At 37.0% G+C, this 22,488-nt stretch overlaps 1 protein-coding gene across 1 annotated transcript in view; it reads left to right on the top strand.

The window, feature by feature from the left end:
• The first annotated feature begins 335 nt into the window (after positions 1 to 335).
• The window catches only part of LOC134801942 (uncharacterized), a 49,768-nt gene continuing 27,615 nt past the window's right edge, over positions 336 to 22,488 (top strand). Inside the window, exons 1-2 of the mRNA XM_063774574.1 lie at positions 336 to 365; positions 15,431 to 15,544. Coding sequence (XP_063630644.1) covers positions 15,533 to 15,544 — 12 coding nt within the window. The 5' untranslated portion in view covers positions 336 to 365; positions 15,431 to 15,532. The remainder of the gene's footprint in view (positions 366 to 15,430; positions 15,545 to 22,488) is intronic.

Raw genomic sequence — 22,488 nt, 5'->3', positions numbered from 1 at the left:
ACTTTCGTAAAAACTAGTGCCAACTCCAATTCTCGGGATTAGTTGTCAAGCGGACCCCAGGTTCCCGTGAGCCGTGGCAATAAGCCAGGACAACGCGGGGAAGATGACTCAGAGTATGTAAAATTCAATAATATTTACCTAAAAGTACCCAACTGACGTCAAATGATTACCTAACTCATTATAGTCATTATTGTACAGATTAGGCATTAAGTTTAAAAAATGAATTATATAGTAACAATAGCGTTTTAGCCACGCATTTTAAGTGTGTTATATTACTAGATTTTATGCTTAACTTATTTATTCAAATATTTTTATTACTCGCACGAGTAAAGTAGGTAGTTAGTTCACGTTGCAGAATTGCACAGGTATGTTCATAAAAGCATAACATATAATAATACTAATATACTAATAATATTATAAATGCGAAAGCGTGTCTGTCTGTATGTCTATCTGTTACCTCTTCACGCTTAAACAGCTAAACGGATTTAGTTTAAATTTGACATACATTTTGACATATATTTTGAGTCTTGGGCATAGGACATAGGATAGTTTTTAAGTCGGACGTCATCCCTAAAGAGGGTGAAATGTGGGGTGGAAATGATAAAATGAATGAATTGCCAGTTAATTGGTGTAAGCATAATATATGCTCAAAATTATTGCCATTACATTTTCTCCAGGCGCTATGCTTGCTCTAACTGCTAGAACTAATTCCACGCAGGCAAAATCGCGGGCAAAAGCTAGTATAATAATATAGTAAAACAACCATTGGAGCAAGATATTTACTGTAAATAATAATGCTGATAAAATAGATAGTAACGTTTACTGAGACGATTTTGTTACGTAAATAAGTCAATATTAGTTATTACATCACAAATTAAACAATAACTATAATACGAAAAATTCCTACTTAACAATATAAATGCGAAACTCAGTCTGTCTGTTACCTATTCACTCTTAAACCGCTGAACCGATTTAGATAAAATTAAGTATGGAGATATTTTGAGGACAGTAGGGCACTTGTATATCGTTACCTACGTTTGATTTTACCCCACATAAATTTAATACCCCGGGCTTATTTATGGAAATCGATTCTTAAGGAATAAACTCAAACAAAAACCGGACAAGTTCGAGTCGGACTCGCCCGCCGAGGGTTCCGTACTTTTTAGTATTAGTTGTTATAGCGGCAACAGAAATACATCATCTGTGAAAATTTCAACTGACTAGCTATCACGGTTACAGGTACAGCCTGGTGACAGACAGACAGACAGACGGACAGTGGAGTCTTAGTAATAGGGTCCCGTTTTTACCCCTTGGGTACGGAACCCTAAAAAGCTAGTGTTTTACCTACCAAGCTCTCGGCCTACCCGTTTGGCCGTCTACGAGTACAATATAAAGGTGTTACTGGGCCCTGCGGGACCTTCAGACTGTCGATTTCTCCCGACCCCTATTACAGAGGTACTGATCGAGGGTTCCAGGTTCAATCCTACGAATTTACATATATTATATTATAAAAGAATTGTACCTACCTAGAAATTTAGGTATAAATATAAACTAAATAAGTATACAATAAATTACCTACTGAAGCCCGTCCCGGGCTGCCCCCGACGCAAAGGTGCCCATCACGCTCGCTGCGTTGCCGCGTTAGATTGCGATGGACAACCTTTGCATCAGGAAAAACCCATTGAAACTTTTTTATTCTTTGCAAGCTCTTATATTTAACTTGCAATATTTGTATGTATGTTCAAGTTAAATCCAAATAAGGCCCACTTACCATTATTCCATTGAGCTGAAACTGACTGAAAATGCCGCAATGGCAGCCGTAATATGCGGTCCCAGAACACATCATAGAGAGCTTATATGTGTGTGGGTAACGCAGTGTACGTAACTGCACATAATTAGGCATTAAAACACTCGATTGATGATTTTATGAAACTCGCATTCAGCTCATTTCATAAACGTGTGGGTTGTATTTCAATGCCTTTCATACAAGCAGAGCATAGTAGCAGTCACGTAAACTACTTTAAAAATACAATCAACAGTATCACTTAGGGCCACTTGCACCATTCACTAACCCGGGGTTAACCGGTTAAACCTGGAGTTACCATGGTTACCAGTACAATTTGGCACTGGGTTAACCGTTTAACCGGTCAACCCTGGGTTACAGGGATGGTGCAAGTGGAGCTTAGACATATTGGTGTGAAAACCCATCAAATAACAAATTTTTATTTATGATACAGGTCGTTAATAGTACATTATTGTCGAGGCTCGGAAGCAGCTACTTGCAGGCTGAGGATTCGTTTTAAACGGACGACCTTGGGAGTCCGTTTAATTGAATCCGAAGCCAGCAAGTAGCCTTCCAGCCGAGTCATATATAGTGCTTTTCTCAAAAATTGTGCAAGAAATATAAATATCATAGAAATATTTTACAAAAGCAACGTTCTTACGTATATATTTTCACGGAAAAAAGTAGAAACAATTGAAAAAATTAGCTTTGCCGCCTTTTTATTTTTTTAATAAAAAAATAGAAGTGTATTTTTCTGCCGAAAATACGCCAACCTATTTGAGACAGCTAAATAGTCGCGGTACTTATCATCTGTTTGGCTGTTTAATGGGCCTGTGCCTTCATTTGATATGGCCATTTCAACTTTTAAAAAGTTTGGAACTCGACAAATAATGGAATTTGTATGCAACATTGCAGTCCCAAAATCGAGACTGCAATGTTTTTAACTTTTTAATTTTTGACTGACCATAAACTACGCGCTTCGCGGCGCGGCCTATTTTTTAAACGGCAAAGTCGACTTTGCCGTCCATTTTAGAGAAAAATATTATATCAATTCTCGAGACAGCATTTTGCATTAATGTAAACTGTTGTATTTTATTACAAGTAAAAATGTCCCTTCTGTCTCTAAATTCAGGATGCAATACGAAGTCCTCAGATTTCAACACGGCGCGGATATTTCGAATTCCTAACTGACAAAGGGCTTTAGTGCGAGAGAGATAGCTGCTTTGTTATATGTGGAGTGAGGAAGAAGACAGAGTAGGGTTGTACAAGTTTGTATTATTTTCTTGGGTTTTATGATGTGAGTATTTTAATTATCAGAACCCCTAGTGTAAATTTCATTCGATAGCGTGACGTGATGTACGCGTTTGCGTTAAGTGTCATTTTGTATAGGACTTTGAGTTTCCAAAACGCCCCGCTTGGCGCGCTGTTCAAAATCCCATACAAGTTTACACTAGGGATACTGAACAAAATAGTTTCGTTTCTTACTCACTCGTAAATAATTACAGCCTGGAGACAGACAGACGGACAGTGTAGTCTTAGTAATAGGCTCCCATTTTTAGCCTTTGGGTACGGAACCCTAAAAAGCGCGGATGAGATGCTTACTAATTTAATTTAATTTATTTATTTATAAAATAATAATTTTACACGTCACATCATAAAAATATATCACAATTAAGTATTAAGTCAGATTTCAGACTAAGATTTCAGTTTTGATACGAACAAGTTAAGGTGACAGTCCATTTCCAACGACAGCAGCACTAATTCATTTTACTATCTCTCTTCGGTCGGTCCCTCATGTCTGAGGATCGTGGTCAGTATCAGGGTTGCATCTGGAGCGGATGATCTGTCTCCACCGGTTTCTGTCCAACGCGTCTCTGACGACCGTGTAGAAAGCAGAGGATGACGAGTCTTTAACATGATCGGTCCATCTTATTGGTGAACGACCGCGTGATCTCCTGCCTTCGGTGTGTCCAATCACAATCAGTTTTTCCAAACTTTCGTCGCCTCTGCGCACTGTGTGTCCAAAATATGATAGTATGCGCTGTTGGCATATTATTATGGTCGATAGACGAGTTTTTACTCGGAGCTGGGTAATTGATGCATTAGTAGGTACGTCTCTCGTCTCTTGTTTCTAGTAGTCTTTATGTCATCGGAGACTTGATTAAATATTTTAGAACCGATGTAGTTGAGACACTTTTTTGCCTTGGCCAACCGCGTTCGAGGAGCGCGGAGCTCCTGGCCCCTATTTCACCACGGCGACAGGTGCGACAATTCGACAAATGTTACTGTTGCTGACGTCACAGGCATCCATGGGCAAAACACAGGTATTTCTCTTGCGAAGTTAATGATGATGATGATGATGACATTGGTCACAAGATTTAAAGGAATTTTCGGTAATTCTTGACAGGAAATGCGTTCTCTGTCGGAATTTCGTGACAACAGTCGTGTTTCTTGTGACAAATGTCATTAGCTTGGCAAAATAAGTAAGTACTTATTTATTGGCGATATAATGGGGTTTTTTTAATTAAAATGTTGGTGGCAAACAAGCACATCGCCCGTCCGATGGTAAGCGATTACCGTAGCCTATGGAGGCCTGTGGCCTCAGTAACAGTGATGTCGACAATTGTCGCACCTGTCACCGTGGTGAAATAGGGGCCTGTGGGCGCAGCACGGTTCCATTTTTATCGTCTATCACTATGCGCGTCCCTTTCGCTTACGTACTTGTTAGAACGTGACAGGCATGGTGACAAGGGATAAAAACGCGACCGTGCTAAGCCGCCTGAGCCTCTACCATCAGTTTTAACATTGACATAACGCTCACGTCTACGTAATTTACTTTCTGTACATCTCGCTTGCACTATTGCTCGCATATGCGAGTACGAGCGAGATGCATAGAAAGTAAGTTACGTAAACGTGAACGTTATGTCAATGTCAAAACTGGTGGTAGCCGTACTGGCCGCGCCTGAGGTGATACTTGCGTTCATCTCATACTCATCCTCGTTTCCTCTGTCCCACCACTAGCATATTGTCCTCATCTCAATATTGAGATTAAAAGTGCCGCTCCGCCTGGCGCGAATTATCAGCCGTAGACACAAGTAGTGATAGCAAAAAAAATGTTTTCGCTGACGTTTTTAAAAGATGAAGTGCTGTGATTTCAAAATGTATTAGTTTTCGCGGAATACCTGTGTTGCTTTAGTCATTTTATTTACGCTTATAGAGGAAAGTGGGATAAAACCGGGACCTTAGTGAAAAATTAAATAAAAATCATAGTTTTATCAAAATCTATGGTAGGTGCTAGTCACTGTTTAATTGACTTAATAAACAACATATTTATCAAGTGAAATCACTATTTTCATTATCAGTATCACACGTCGAAAATACAACCATATTTTAAACCTTTGCTTTATTTTGTACGGAGTTTACATATATATTATGAATTCTATGGAATTATTACATCAGCGTCAAGGCTTGCTGTGGCATTATGCTGAGTGGGGATCCTGTTTAGGATCTAGTTTGTGTAATTTGTGTTGTATGTGTTATTTTTTATACCCAATTAAGATGTTAAATAAATGTTTCTTCTTCTTCTAATGTTTAGAAGAAATCGCCCGTTGCAAGTAGCACGGCTAATCATCGTAGAGTGTTCTGCTACAGACCTACGTACTAACAGAAGCACTTTTTTGACTATAGGTGAATCTTACTCCCTTGAAATAAGGCTCACAAAATGTCAGTCAACAGTGTGGACGATGGTATTGGTGTAAACTACGCGAGGTATAGTTGTTTTTTTTTTATTGGCCGTTTAGCACTTGAGATATCTTGTGAACAATGATATTGTTCCCTAAAGTCTAATGTTAATAACAATAGCAATTAACAATAAATACTTAACAAAAAAATCACGATTGTTGTATGGGAGCCCCACAATTTATTTTATTCTGTTTCTAAAATTTGTTGATTATAGTGGCAATAGAAATACATACATCATAATAAATAGAAGTTATATGCTTTGCCCGAAGGTTGACTGGTAGAGAATGTCTTGTAGCATTAAGTCCGCCTTTTGTACATTTGTGTTTTCCTTGTGCAATAAAGATTAAATAAATAAATAAATCATCTGTGAAAATTTCAACTGCGTTTCATTCTAGCTGTCACGGTTCATGAGATACAGCCTGGTGACAGACAGACAGTGGAGTCTTAGTAATACGGCTCGATTCAGGAAATGAATTAGAGATTACTTGATACGATATAGTAAATATATGTCACGTTCCACTGCAAAAGGTATCCTTATGGCGGCTGGCGCCGCGATTCGGGAAATGAATTAGAGATTCACTAGATATGAAATAGTAAAGATATTATCTTTACTACTTATATCGTATCTAATAGTTAATCTCTAATTCATTTCCCGAATCGCGCCGATAGGGTCCCGTTTTTACCCTTTGGGTACGGAACCCTGAAAACAACACTGTCTTAAGATCTAACAAAATCGAACACTTTATTTAAAGTATAAAAACACCCTCTCACCCAAAGAGTAAAGTAACTAAATTAAGTACCTACAATCGGGGACATTCCCGGTGAACCACTTCAGAAAATTTTTACCTGGATCCTTACGAGCGAGCTAAACTCCGCCTCCATAGAGATGACCAATTACGATGAATTTAGGATTCTTTATCTCAATAGAAAAGGGTAAAAACAGGTAATGAGACAAACGATAGGCAGTAAGGATAGTTTATTAGTTGTTGTTGTTTAGGCTAAGCTTCGCCTCCCCATAAAGATAACCAATTAGGATGCATTTATCTTAATTTGCAAATGCCGGGCGTCACAAAGACAATGACGGCAATAAACTTTACCAGAGCTAACCTTTTTTGAAGTGAAAACTTCTTTAGCGGCGCTGTGCACTTTTTGTGATGGGGAAAAAATGTTAAACTCGCGACAGCGTAAGACGTAAGACGCTTCGTAAGACGGACACGTGACCTGATCGAAAAACTGTTATATTGCTCACTTCTGCCGGCACTCCCGGAGTGCAACCCGTTGTTTTTTTTCAACACCCACATTTTTAAGTGCAATGCTATTTGGTCATCACTTTTATGATATCGCCTGACCGTCTGCAAGACGTTTAAACGATTTTTGCCCTTAATCAAGGTGGTTCACGGCGAATGTCCCCGATTATACATATATTAGGAAAAGAGAGCCCTATTATATGGGCATTTTCACTTAAAAGTTTTCACATATTTACTTTTTTTCGAAAATCCATCAACTTTTGGGTTATTTCTACTCAGAATCACGGGAACTATAGATTTAAAAGGAAAAAAAGTCTCCCAAAAAAATTTCATTTTGTAACGCATTTTCACATACATTTTGTATGGACCGTTACAAAATTGAGACCCAAAATTTCTATGACAAACTGGGGACACTTTTTTTCTTTGTCTCATTCAATAATACTCGTGATTCTTAGTCTAAATAACCCAAAAGTTGATGGTTTTTCGAAAAAAGTAAATGGTACCATTTTTTCTGAAAACCTCAATTTAAATAAGAGTAGTCGGTATGCCTCTAAGAATGTCGTCGTAGACGCTGCAGGTGACGTTCACCTGACACAGACACCTTTTTGTGTGAGTACTTCGCGGCTCTAAGTGACCTGGAAGTGCCATTAATACAGTCACCTGCAATAATATGTTAACGGGTCTACCGCGATATAATTTCATTGTTTTTACCTTTAAATCCGACGTTTCAGCTGAGTTGCACCAGCTGTGGTCACTACTGCGAGAGTTGTGGTCTTTCCGTGACCACAGCTGGTGCAACTCAGCTGAAACGTCGGAATTAAAGGTAAAAACAATGAAATTATATCGCGGTAAACCCGTTTGTGTAATTAAATATGTGTACAAAACGCGAGAGTTTAAAGTGTTATAATAATATGTTACACAACGAAGGCCGCAAAAATATCTGACACGATCTTATTTGTAGAGCCATAAGAGCGTGTCACATATTTTTGCGGCCTTCGAAGAGTAACATATTATTGCAGGTGACTGTACACGCTTTTATTTAACCCTTTTCCTGACCGCACAAGAAGGTTATCCAAAAAATCTAAATATATTCCAAATAGTTTGCAGTTGATAGTAGTTTGACAAATTATTTATTAAGAAAATAGTAAATACTAATTGGAATCATACTCTCGTCATTTTTCCGTGTTTCCGTCATGTTTCCAAAACGCTGTTCAGCAAAACATAGGTATGGTGGAATATATAATGCTGAAACTCACAAACAACTTAACGTTACATTATGATTGTATTTTTATAATGTGGTTTGATAGCCACAAATCATTAAAAATAATGCTGCTTGAAAATCCTCATTCATTCAAAAGATTTACCATATTGTCATACCAGATTTTTTCGTGGCCATACTTTAAATGTATGGTATTATTTTTAATAGTTTGGTTTTATTTGTGACTGCTGGTATAATTACATCAAAGTTATTCCTCAATTTTTGGAAAGGGCGCCCTTTATGAAGGTACCTATTAGGTGTACATAGGTACTTACATATTTTTAGTTAGCAACATCGTAGTTTGGCAAACATTGAATACCCATTTAATTAGGGAACGCGTGTTTCGCCTCCGCCATATGGTGATAGCGTTAATCAACCTAAATTACGTTTGTATCACTGTTATAGACCAGCAGCTAGGCCCAAAAATTGTATACTATATAAATGTATACTACTCCCTGAGCATACAAAAACATTGGTAATTGAATTTGAAATCAGAAGTAAAATAAATCGGTTGAATTTATTTTGTTTTGAAACAGAACGAAACAAAAGAAATGCAAGTCTGTTCAAAATTTTGGTAAATTGTTTAAATCAAATTGAAATTACTTTGTTTTTGCATTCCTTTTTTTTCAACTGAAAAGTTTTGCTGGCCTGTAGCTGGCAAGCTGGACTTCCGAGCAAAGCGGCTCTGACGCAACAGCCGCAGCGTCAGAGCCGCTGCGTCAGTGTCGCAGATTCGCTTCCGAGCGGCGCGACTCCGGCGACAGTCGCAGTTGTTATTCCAAACGGTGCAGACGTGATATACTTATGATAAACCGGTCAATTATGAAAATATTTTTAGAAGAAGCGGAGGATCACGATCTTTTCCTTCGTTACTTTTACAGTATGGAGCGAAGCCTACCCAACCCAATTTTCAAAAGTAGAATAGATGAAAGCACATATAGCATCTTGAAAAAAAAGCCTTTAAACGAGAACGATGACAAATTCAGGAGCTTTTCTCGGTTTAATATTATTTTTTTAGATATTTTAAATATTAACATAGCCTCAAAACCACGTGCGATCGCAGCGACTGCGCGACAGTGCTTGCGCAGACGTAGCACGGCCGCTATCGCCGAGCGATACTGACGCGGCGCCACTTTCGCTGCGATAGTGACGCGGCGCTCGGAAGTAAGTTCATACATTTCCATACTGCATAATACCAAAGACATAATGTAACTTCGTATAAGATGAATAAAGTCTAAGGAAAAAACGTGCCTCGGAAATCAAGAAAAAGTCATTCTCGGATAGATGGCGCACACACCTTTGGCCTATGGTCGGCTAGATGGCGTGACGACACCGTTTCATATTTGACAATTTAAACACATAGATATCAGTGAATGAACATGGGTCAAAATTATATAAAAATAATAAAATCATTTATCCCTAAATATACATTTTTTTGATAATTTTATACGTTTACATTTTGAGTTTTAGTCGTGTGTCGATAGATGGCAGTAAATTTACTGTGACTTCAAAATTTACTACGACAGGACCCCTCTATACTATCTATTCTCTTTGATAATACTATCGCTCTGTCGCCGCGTCAGTGTCGCTGCGTTAGTGTCGCCGGAGCCGCTTTGCTCGGAAGTCTACCTTTACGTAAGACGCAGCGTTAGTTTGGGGCTAGGTTGATCTGTGTAAGATGTCGCCTAATATTTATTTATTTATTTTAAATACCATTTTCTGGTGCCTAGCTCTTGGTCTATTATCTTGTTTTGTTCTGACTAATTAGTTAGCGTTTTATTATAGGTTACATTTATAGTCTAGTGCCAAAGTAGCAGTGTGCCTATTCCCAGAAGCTATACTGGCCTTTAATATGACCCCGCGTTTTTGAAAAAAAAAAATACTGAATAGGCAAATAGCGTTCTTCATAATTTATAAAACCTGAGGCCTAGCCATGATGGCAATCGTAGATATAAAACGCCAATCGAAACTTAAATAATGTATGAAAATAGTCACGTTACTTGTCCAAAGGGTTCCAAAGGGTGGGTTCCGTATCCAAAGGGTAAAAACGGGACCCTATTACTAAGACTCTCCACTGTCCGTCGCCCGTCTGTCTGTCACCAGGCTGTATCTCATAAACCGTGATAGCTAGACAGTTGAAATTTTCACAGATGATGTATTTCTGTTGCCGCTATAACAACAAATACTAAAAAGTACGGAACCCTCGGTAGGCGAGTCCGACTGGCACTTGTCCGGTTTTTTATTTTCTTTGGCTTTATCGATGTACGGTGGTCAACTTGGCTAGACCCCCTGAGTTAGAACACGATACCGAATATGCCGTTAAACGGAACTCCACTATTTTTTGTTAAACTTTGTAGGTGTTAAAAAAATAATTTCTGCTGCCGTATTCGAACTTCAAGATATTCACAAGAGACGACACGTACTAGATCCATTCTAGTTTATAGTTTAGATATCAACTAGTTCTCTTTTGCAGCGCAATTCGGGCAAAAAATGTCACTTTTACGTTAGATAGAGTAAGATATCTATTAGAAGTGAATTGGATCTCTAAGTCATATCCTGTGGATATCGTTCAACCTTATCTCCAGAATCGCGCAAATGTCAAATTTGACAGGTTAGATCTTAAACATATCGTTATCGTATCTTGGTGCTGTCTAAAAGATGTCTAATAGATGTCTATTTCAAAATCCGAATCGGGCCCTGCCAAGATGCCATTTTGTACTTTGTCACGGTGACAATAGTATGAGGTCTCTAGCGACTTTCATATTTAAAAAAAAGGTTGTCTGTAAAGTCGGTTTACGGACGATAATTTTGCGTGATAACGTGATAAGACTCATAAGAAACATTTATGACAAATTGCATACTTTGGATGTAACGTTACCATGGAGATCTGTCCACAACGTTACCATGGAGATCTGTCCACAACGTGACACTTTTCGTGCATGCTACCGGTGTTCATCGATTTATAAGACGTTATCACGTCAAAAAATACTCACTTTGACTAAACAAACACACATACATACATGATAAACTTTATAAATTTAAAACTCAACACTATTTCGGCGACAGTCGTAACGCCGCGCGAATTTTCTAATTTGCAATAAACGAAATCCAATCTATACCTTAGTACCTATTAATGGTTAGTAAATAATGAATATAGTTAATAATGTTTTGTGTACCTGTTGTTACTGTTGTTATCCTACTACGTTTTTATTTTTATTTCGCATTGTTTAAAAACTTTAAAGTTTTTACCACTTAGCGCCACTTGCACCATCCCACTAACCCGGGATTAACCGCCCAAGTAGCATGGAAGTGTCGGCAACATCAATATAGCAGCCAATTAAGAACTTAGAGTGATTTAAGGGACGTATAAGAGTGTCAGAAAAGATTTAAGCTGTATAAAAGGTACTTTACAGACATTATACAGCTCAAGCTGTATAAAATCATTATAAAGGATTCTGCGGAAGCATGGGATGCTTTATCAGAATATAAAAAATCTACTATAAAACTAAAAGTGTTGTGAGAGACTACAAGCTAATTCTATCGTAAAAGCTGTATACAGGCTGTATTGTAGTAACACTTGGCACTTTTAGCTGTACAAAAGTATCTGTCAACTCCGTTTTAAAACATTAAGCGTTATGAAACACTACAAGCTAATTTTATCGTAAAAGCTGTATACAGGCTGTATTGTAGTATCACTTGGCACTTGTAGCTGTACAAATGTATCTGTCAACCCCGTTTTAAAGCTATTTCTTATGGCGTAATCTTACTCTCCTATAAGAATAGTAGTTGTATAACTTCTGTCTGTAAGGGTATTATAAAACCAAATGAATAAATGGCAGCTATAGTACAGCTTTTTTCTGTATTACTGATAGAGTCGCTTATAACAATCTTTTGGCGTAATTTTACACTCGTATAAGTATAGTAGTGTAATGATTTCTGAAAATAAGTGTATTATAAAACTAAAGGAATATATGATAGTTACAGTCTTCTTCTTCCTCGCGTTATCCCGGCATTTCGCCACGGCTCATGAGAGCCTGGGGTCCGCTTGACAACTAATCCCATGATTTGACGTAGGCACTAGTTTTAGTTTTTTAGTTTTTACGAATGTTTTTAATGAATGACAGTTACAGTACAGGTTTTTTATTTGTTATACGGATCTCTAAAGAGAATTATAACTTATGTACGGAGAACCGAAATACAGCCAAACGAATACAAATATTCTATTATAAAGCTGTTTTAATTACAAAAGCTGTAAAAGACACTCTATTTATTACACAGCACAGCTACTAAGATTATAATGCTCTCCAACTATCCTGTAGGCTGTTTAAAAATTGTCGCCATTTTACAAGAAATAAAAAAACGTATTTGTAAATATAATTAAAGAAATACTTGCAAACATTTAGCAGACTAACGCCGTGTTATGATTACCAGCTAAAATAAATTGTTTAGCCTTAGAATTAATATTTATAAATATTTTTGATACTCTAACCTTAAAAACAAACAGTAACTTTGCCGATTTTTGATATTTTCCTAATGGTTTCTCTTTGTTATTTTGCAGGCGCGTAAATATTTTGCCAGAAAAGATACACAGTTTCACAATAAATAATAATCCGCACTTACCAATAATGTAAAATTCCATTCAAGTCCTGTATAATATTTACTTTTAATTTTACCATCCACTATAACACTTTATTGTCGCCATTACTATATTACGAATGAACAAGATTAAGACATTTTGGTTTCTTAAATGATTATTATTCTCTTGTAATTCTTTCTTATAACTCATTTAAAACTTATATTCTTATATCGTACTTATAAGAGATTATCTGTAGTGTTAAGGTTTCCTGTTACACCGAAATATAGCTGTAATGCAGCTATTATGCAGCTTATGTATTGCTTATACAGCTACTCTACAGCTCTAATAACGCCAAAGGCTGTATAATTTGGGCCCTTTTTTTACTTATAAGGGCTGTATAAGCGCTTATACAGCCTTTGTACAGCCTAACTGTACAGCTTATAGTATACAAATAAACTTTAATACAGCTTATATACAGCTTGCAATGCTACTTGGGCGGTTAAACCGTTAATCCAGTGTCAAATTGTACTGGTAACCATGGTAACTCCAGGTTTAACCGGTTAACCCCGGGTTAGTCAATGGTGCAAGTGGCCCTTATTCATAAACGCGCTACAAACCTCAATTAGCTAATAACCGTTTGTCCTTATCTGTCATTTTGACTTATGTATTTGTAAGAAAGGGATAAAACATGATTTAACTAAATCAGGCCCGTAAAGTTTTATGAATAAGGGGGTTTATAATTGCTAAAGACAATGAGTTTACGCATAACGCGAAAATTTTCCAGAAAGTTGAAAAAAATTACAAGAAATCTAGTAAGTTAACATTTTTTAAATGGAAAACTGTGTTAGGTATTCCACTTGTGCAATTTCTTCTTCGTTGAATGTTCTTTGTCGAATGTGTATTTGCGTCTCACATTTTGCTTAGTGTGAGAGGGAGACGCAATGCACATTGGACCAAGAAATTGGACAGGTGTAATACCAACCTAACACACTAACATATATACTAATAAATACGTTTTTGGCAAAAATTTCATTTTTGGTACAAGCTTTTATCGCTGACTGTACTTTTCTTACGACAGAAAACTAATACTCATCGACACAATTCTAAAAACCCCAAACACAATTAGGTTGCGTTGTTTCATCACAGGGTTCCTATGGCCACCTCCTGTCTCCATCATCAAATCAGTTCGACAGTACCATATTATTGTATTGTCATCAGAACTACATACAGCTGCCAATTTTCATGACGCTGCGATTCTTGGAAGATGGTTAAATTAGTTACCTTAGATTCCATTACATAGTTAGTCACATACATGGTATAATAATATACTCCGCCTGGTACTCTATTCCCGTCTTTTCTAGGTCACCTAACTGACACAAGCCTACGTCATCATGCGACAGCGCTATATGATAATATGCGATAGCGCTATATATAGCGGCCATGTTGTTGTGACGTAGGCCTGTGTCACTCTGGGAATAGAAGACCATGTTTTATTAGACCATGGTCACATACAGGTCGACCTAATAATAAAAAAAAGCTTGTTAAATTAGACTAAGTACTCCAAGCATGTACACATTGAATATTTTTTTATAAGAAATATACAATTCAATTTTTTTTGAACCCTAGTGTAAATTTCATTCGATAGCGTGACGTGACGTACGCGTTTGCGTTAAGTGTCATTTTGTATGGGATTTTGAGTTTCCAAAACGTCCCACTTGGCGCTGTTCAAAATCCCATACAAAAATAGACATAAAGCAAACGCGTACGTCACGCTATGTAATGAAATTTACACTGTTAAAATAAAAGGACCCTTCCAGTAAAATTGTTATCTAGACGCGCTAGGTACCTATTCGGGTTCCAAGAGTACCTTTTTCTGCGACGAGACTTGAATACCGACCCGACCTAATTCAGCATTACATTAAATTACGTCTTTGTTAAAAAAAAGAGAAAGAAAGTTAAGTATATGACAGGCATACTAATCATGTGTCTATGTGGATTTAGCAGCGGTGGAATAGAGAGGTATATATAAAAATACAGGGTGGAAAAAATTAATGGGCCCTGGAGGCAAAGTGCCTTAAAAGTTTGAGTTAGCTCATTTTTTTTTTAGCCTACTTTGGTGTCCCACTGCTGGGCAAAGGCCTCCCCTCGTTTTCTCCACTGGCCCCTGTCTTCGGCATTTTCCCAACATTTGGGGTAGAATGCGTCCAAGCTCATTTTACTTAAAGGAAACATTCTTTTATTTTTAAACAGAAACAAAACTGCTTTCACATATTTTTTTAAACTCTAAACTTTTTAACCCTTTTTTTTTTTTTTTTTTTTTTTTTTTTTTTTTTTTTTTTTTTTTTTAATCGCTTGGGAATCGAACCGGCTGAAAAAAAACTCTCGCTATTTTATTCTACTAGTCGATACAGTTCATATTAATGTTAAAATTTCTCCACGAAACTTAGACTGATCTTACACTCGTTTATCGTACAAAATACACTTAAAATCAAATATTTAGCACTTATTTCTGGATTTCGTGATTAGTGGTTTGATTCCCCGACGAAGGAAGTGAATTTGAAAAAAAAAATTGACGCAGTTTTTTTTCTATTTAATAATAAAAGAACGTTTCCTTTAAGTAAAATGAGCTAACGTAAGGTTTCAAGGTAATATCCCTCCAGGGCTTATTCTTTTTTTCCACACTGTATACTCTTTCTCTTTTTTAACAAATATGTTAATTAATGTATTAATATAATTATTGTATTTACATATATAATTATATGTTGTGACTGGTTAAAATAAAATTGTATAAGTCAAACATTCTTGATTTTTTTCTTTCATTACAGCGGAATGTCATCTCGCTCAGATCTGCCCAAGTGAGGAAGTACCCTACAGAAGACCACTATCATAACAATCCCAAATTTGCTACTTACTTACATTGTAGAAAAATGTTAATAAAGGTGAGTGCAGTGTGGATTAGAGATGCTACGAATATTCGGCAACTATTCGGTATTCGGCTGCTTTGCCGAATATTAGGTATTCCTCCTCTTTGCCGAATACCGAATATCTGTTGCAACTACCTAAAAAGAAAAATTATTCAATAAAAATAATCCTTACGAGACCCTTTGAGCATTTTTTGACTACAAAATATTTATTTTTTATTTTTATTAGGGGTCTTATGGATGAATCTAACTAGGTACATTCATTAATTTAATTCTGTTAAAAAAATATAAATCTTAGCAAACGTTGTAAGTACTTTTGTTGGCGAACAGATTTCATACTTAATTGTGACTCAAAAATGTTCGCATGTCATGCCTAATATTTGGTCACCGAATATTCGGCGCTTCTGCCGAGAGAGAGGCCGAATATTCAATATTCGGCCAAAACCACTATTCGGGGCATCTCTAGTGTGGATATCATGAATGAATGAATGACTAAGGGCCACTTGCACCATCCCACTAACCCGGGGTTAACCGGTTATACCTGGAGTTACCATGGTTATCAGTGCAATTTGACACTGAGTTAACGGTTTAACCGGTTAACCTCGGTTTAGTGGGATGGTGCAAGAGGCGCTAGATGAGTGAATTGCATAAAAAATTGTACATAGTTAAGCACCTGTAATTACTCTAATGTTAATTGATTCCATTGTGTTACCACAGTTAAGCCATTTCTATTTAAGTTAGAATCATGGAAGTGTGTTAGCGTATGCTTTAGACTTATATGTGTACGAATTAAGTATAATAAATACAATACAATACAATTTACATAGTTAATTCGCGTAACACAAATGAATCATTAATTGATTGAATGTTAAGACTAATCACAGCTTCTTAACTGCGCTTAATTACGTACATTTTTTTTGCAATTCACTCAAATAAAGTAGGTACATAGTAAAATATAATAAACAAAATCCAAGTGTAGGTTTTACCCCGAGTTATCAACATAAACATAATGGCCTCATGTTATCGTTTCGCAGTACCACACATACTCAGTGGTTCTCAAACTGTTCGTTTGGCGCTCCAATAGACCTAGCACATGATTGGCGCGACAGTATCTCGCGGCGAGTTAGTAAAAGACGGGTAGTCTATCTCGCGGCTAGCCCGGCAGGGCATTGAGAACTAACCTGTCGCGTCGAATGATCATTCCTATGACAGTTCCTTCTAGTCTCTTTTGATTGGGGTTAATAAAAAAAAATTAAGCAATAATGTTTTTACCGATATTCTCTCAGAGTTTTTACAAAATTCCAATACCGGTCTGAATTTTCGATATCGATCCTCTTCAATTCGGTATTGAAATATCGTAAAAACCGATATTTTCTTCTCCGAAGTTTTACAAAATTCCAATACCGGTCTGAATTTTCGATATCGATCCTCTTCAATTCGGTTTCAAAACTGATTTTTTCTTCTCCGATGTTTTACAAAATTCCAATACCGGTCTGAATTTTCGATATCGATTCTCTTCGAGAATCCTCTTGAAATATCTTAAAAATCGGTCCGATATTCCGGTATTCCGGCGTTAATGTCCTATGAGCGATTTTTTCATTTATAAGGAAGAAGCATGGGAATTGATCGTATGCTTCATCTGCAATAAGGACGTTTCTATCCGAATTTCTGTTGGAATTTCAGATCAAAACGTCTTTATTGCACTTGAAGCATAAGGACCCTTCTGTTTGGAAAGTCACATTTGGTAAAGGGACACACAACAAAGTTTGGAAACCCCTGAGGTTATTCTCTGAGAATCTGCGGTTGCGTCTTATTGCCACGACTCTTCATACATTTTGTATGGGTCACGGCAATTACTCGTAGACCGCAGACATTTTTTTATGACCGACAACCGATTGAGCTGAGTAGATACTTACACAGGGTGACCTTAGCCAATGGACAAACCCTGAAATCCCACATAGGGTTACTTCCCAGAATGCTTTAACGGTAATATTTTTTCAATTAGAACAAAAGATAAAAAAATAAATTTTCAAACAAAAGTTATTTCCAATAATCGACAACAAAAAGAAACATACTGTATTAATCATTGGCAGTGCTTTTGACAATTTGCTTGAAAATGTGCGGCAATGATGACATTTGTCAAAAGTCAGAATCTTATTAATGTCACAAATAAAAAAGATAATCAAAACGGTCGAAGAAGGTTTCGTACTATTTATTACCTCAGGAGCTACTAACACATACAGGTTGCTCCAAAGTAAAAAAATCGTAATTTGTTCATTTCTTCGTAACCGCTACACCGATTGTTATGATACTTTGTATACTGGTTCTAAATACCCTAATACATATGTACATTTCGGCTTTGTCCAATGGCTAGGGACACCCTGTATGACTACACCATTTAATATTTGGTCAATTGACATTCATTAAATCAGACGATCTTGTTATTGATCTTCATAGGTTTGAAGCAAGTCTCGGTGGATACAGTCGCCAGATATATCGGAGCGGTCAAGGTGCTCACAAATATCTATACACGCCTCTATTGTCAAGGCGCTAGAGTGCGTGTTCAGATATTGTGAACACCTCGGCCGCTCCGATATATCTGGCGACTGTACCAGATATCGGAACGGTCAATCTGCTCATAAATATCCGAACACAGGCTATTGTCATAGCGTTTACCGCTATAACAACAAATCAAAAATAAAATCAAACTAAAAATAGAACCGTCAAGTGAGAAAATTCACGCAAAAAAAACCGGTTAAGTGCGAGTCGGACTCACGTTCCAAGGGTTCCGTACGTTACCCAATCTTTAACAATGTATTTTTTTATGTGGAACATGAACGAAATGTCTTTAAAACCCGTAGGAATCGGATCAAAAACTAAGTAATTAAGTCCGACTCACGCTTGACTGCACATTTCTAATAGTTTTTCCTATCAAGGTAAAGAACTATTTTGTATATTTTTTCAAAATTTTAGACTCAGTAGTTTCGGAGATAAAGGGGGGGGGGGATGAGTGATCCTATAAGGGTTTCGTTTTTTACTTTTGAGGTACGGAACCCAAAAACGCGCTCTTGCCAAAAATACATACTTACGCCTACGCGTATAGCCCAGACTTCTGAAATTGATAACGTAGACACTATGACGTAATTGTACTATCCCAGAAAAAAACATAAATGTGAAATGCTAGCCAAGTTCAATATTAAGAATATGCGTCGTTGTTGACTTCGCCGGCAAACGAATTGAGATCTACATGCCAAGTTCTAGTTCACTTGGGATGTAATTAAAGATTTGGTGTGTGAATAAAAACAGTTTTTTGGGAAATATTAGAAATCCTAAACAGTGTTTCTTTATCGTAGGTTCGTAACCATACAATTGCCCAGCTGGATGCCAAATTTCAACTTGCTAGGTACTCTGAAAGTGGGTTAGGTTTTTGATGGTAGGTCACTTAGGTCAGTCAGTCAGTGCGATAAATCCCGATTTTTAGATGTTTGTATCTTAATAACCGGTTGAGCTATATTCATGAAATTTGGAGTTATAGATAACCTTAAGGACCTTAAAGGGGCCCACAGATTAGCAGTTCGCCGGACGATATCAGCCTGTCAGTTGTTCGGAACTGTCAACTTTTGCGTTTAACTGACAGGCTAATATCGTCCGGCAAACTGGTAATCTGTGGGCCCCTTAACAAATGAACCAATTTTCATTTTTGTTTAAACCCCTGTTTGTACCAATGAGTTTTAGTAGAGTACAGCTACGTCAAATCATGAGATTAGTTGACCGGCCTGGAGTCCGGCTCCCGTGAGTCGTGGCAAAATGCCGGGATATCACGAGGAAGAAGAATATGTTTAGTAGATTTTTCGTTACGTAAGGGTGAAAAGTAGCTCCAAATGGTTCGTGTATTATATTAGTATTACATACGTACTTACCTACGGCCGGCTGCGTCGCCAGTTCTCTTCTTTTGAACTTGGCTTGACACGCTGCCGCGCGTATAGATCCACGGTATTGACTGAAAATAAGCCTTATTACAACAGCGTAAGGTTCATCGAAGGTCAAGGTTTTGTTAGTACTGAAACCACCAATGAAATGAGTTCGACTTTTATATTTGACGTGCCTCCGCGGCCGGCGCTTGCTGAGCGCTGTTCGTAAAATGTTTCATTTATCAATCTAAATGTCTGTCTGTGTGGTTTAGGGATAAAATTAGTGATAGTGACAACATTTTTATTTAGTGCAATAATACAACTAGGGAACAAATCTTTTTTTTGTGTTTTTACGTCACACTTACTGTATATAACAGTTTATATTGCATGAATGCTGAAAGGTAATTTATATTATAATTTTTTTTAAATATGAGAAGGGAGATTTTAGCAATATTATGTGGTTGTGGGCTGTGCCGTGTGTTCTGCAGCGTCGAACCTACTGAGCTGATTTTGATAAATTATGTCAATTGTTTTTATTTTATAACTTTGCGGGTGACATTTTGAAAAAAGTCAAAAAGTATTTTATCAGAGATATATTTTAACGAATTAACGCGTAGCTGGATCATTTTAAACGCCATAGTTACATTTCAGTTCTAATATTTGTGTATTACTTAGTTATTCTAGTTCGTTGGAATGGTTAGTAATTAATAGACATTTAGATTTTATTCTAGAAATTCTAGACTAGTACTTTTTTATACAATCTTTTTAATGTTTGACGATCCTTTTGTGAAATTCTTAGTGTTAAATTTGATATGTATAATAATCCAATTTTATTATGGAATAATATTAACATCAATAAATTGCTCTGATAATTAGATTAAGATTAATTACGATTCATAAGAGCTTGTTGCTAGGCCTACATGAATAAAGTATATTTTTGATTGATTGATTTTGATTGATTGAATGTAATTATTCTACTAGTATTTCACATCGCGTTAAGTAGTACGAGTACCTAAGTAAACACAAAATGAAACAGGTTATTTACTATAGGTACTGTTTAACAGAAATTGGGAAACAAAGCCGAACTTCTGTTATGGTTGCGCCAGAGAGAGACACCAGATATATGTTTACACTACATTAGTATGTGAGAAAGAGATATAACACCAGTGTTTGTGAAAAAACGGCCATGCATGTTTTGGCAGACAAAAAGAGTTCAAGGTTTAACGGTGGCGGCGAGGCGTTGCCATTTGAATATGGACTGTAATTGATGGTCATAAGCTTCAAATTCCTTTGGGTAGTAATGTTCGCTCCCACGCCGGCCAATTCGAAATTTAAAAACGGTCTTCATTTGTTACTGTTTACCAATACTGGATGTTTTTTTAATCTATATGGCTGATACAGAGTACAGACGGCCTGCGACCCGTCTGCGATTTGTATGTGAACTGCACGCCGATGTACGCCTACGAAATTAGACTGAAACCGCAAGAAATTAGACTGAAACCGCAAGAAATTAGACTGAAACCTCAAGAAATTAGACTGAAACCTCAAGAAATTAGACAGTAACCGCCAGAAATTAAAACCGCAAGAAATTAGACTGAAACCGCAAGAAATTAGACTGAAACCGCAAGAAATTAGACTGAAATCGAAATAGTAACAGTCTACCCTATTGATCATGCTACATTAGATAATTAAGTACATTATTATTCACAATTAAATAGCCAGATAAAGGTGGAGTAAGCGAGTAACACTTCATTGTACGGAAGAGAGGAACACAGGTACAGTAGATAGAACATACATATAGTACAAGGGCGAACTTATCCCGAGAGGGATCTCGTCCAGTTAACCTATAGGTACCTGGAGATCTTTCTAATGCGACGTATCATATTAGTAAGGAATCTAGTCGAGATTCTGAAATCCCAATAGGCCTGGAGACGCTTATTGATCTGAATAATACATAATAGGTCATTCATTATTTCAAGGTCATTTTATGGCGTTGCTCTAGTTTTTTCGTTCCTTTATCTAAGTGCCCTGCTAACCTAAAGAGCGCTATCACAAAAGAAAACTAATTTCTAACTTATACCACAGAATAATTAATAGTACTACCGTACAGAAAGGAAACTTCCTACAAAAACGAAGTTTGACAGCGGTTCAGGGTCTAATCATGCTGTCCCTTTCTAATATATGGCACTATCCCTTTCGGCTATTTAGGGTTGTCAAAAATCAAGTGATTATCTTATCTGTGGTCGTGCACGCAAAAGGAAGTCAAGTGGTGCCAACCCTAATAATTGCTCGGAGCAATGCTGAGCCGAGCGGAGCCGAGTTTGACCGAAGTTAGGAGTTTCGCACCCCTGCTTATACTTTAGTTTCCATTACTGCGAATTCCATTTTCAAAATCATTTGTTTTTGAGATAACGCTATTCGGCTTAGGAGGGCAATATTATGTCTTAGCTAGAGACCTGGCCCCTATTTCACCACGGTGACAGGTGCGACAATTCGACAAATGTCACTGTTGCTGACGTCACAGGCATCCATGGGCTACGGTTACCGCTTACCATCGGGCGGGCCGTATTCCTGTTGGGTAAGTAATAGAACGTATACAAACCTATAATGTATTGCTCAGAATATATAAATTCAATTAGTATAATTTTGAATGGCATATCGTGCAATAAGTATAACGTGCGATACGTATATACAACAATGAATTCTATAATTTTATAATGTATAATGAACTTTACATATAATATCGTTTATGATAAGTATAAAAAGGTATAACGTTGAAATAATATAATATACAAAACAAATACCACGCAATAAACCTAACCTTTTATTTTTCTGGGGGGTAACAGTTCTAACCTAACCTAATACTTATCTGGTAGCAGTTTCTTTCTCTGAGGGGTCACAGCTCTAACCTAACCTAACCTACTTTTCTGGTAGCAGTTTTTTTCTGTGGGGGGTCACAGTTCTAACCTAACCTAACCTATTTTTATGGTAGTAGTTTCTTTTTCTGTGGGGTAACAGTTCTAACCTAACCTAACCTACTTTTATGGTAGC

The sequence above is a fragment of the Cydia splendana genome, chromosome 23 (assembly GCF_910591565.1).
Source record: "Cydia splendana chromosome 23, ilCydSple1.2, whole genome shotgun sequence".
Lineage (NCBI taxonomy): Eukaryota > Metazoa > Arthropoda > Insecta > Lepidoptera > Tortricidae > Cydia > Cydia splendana.
This window is presented reverse-complemented; position numbering and strand designations above follow the sequence as displayed.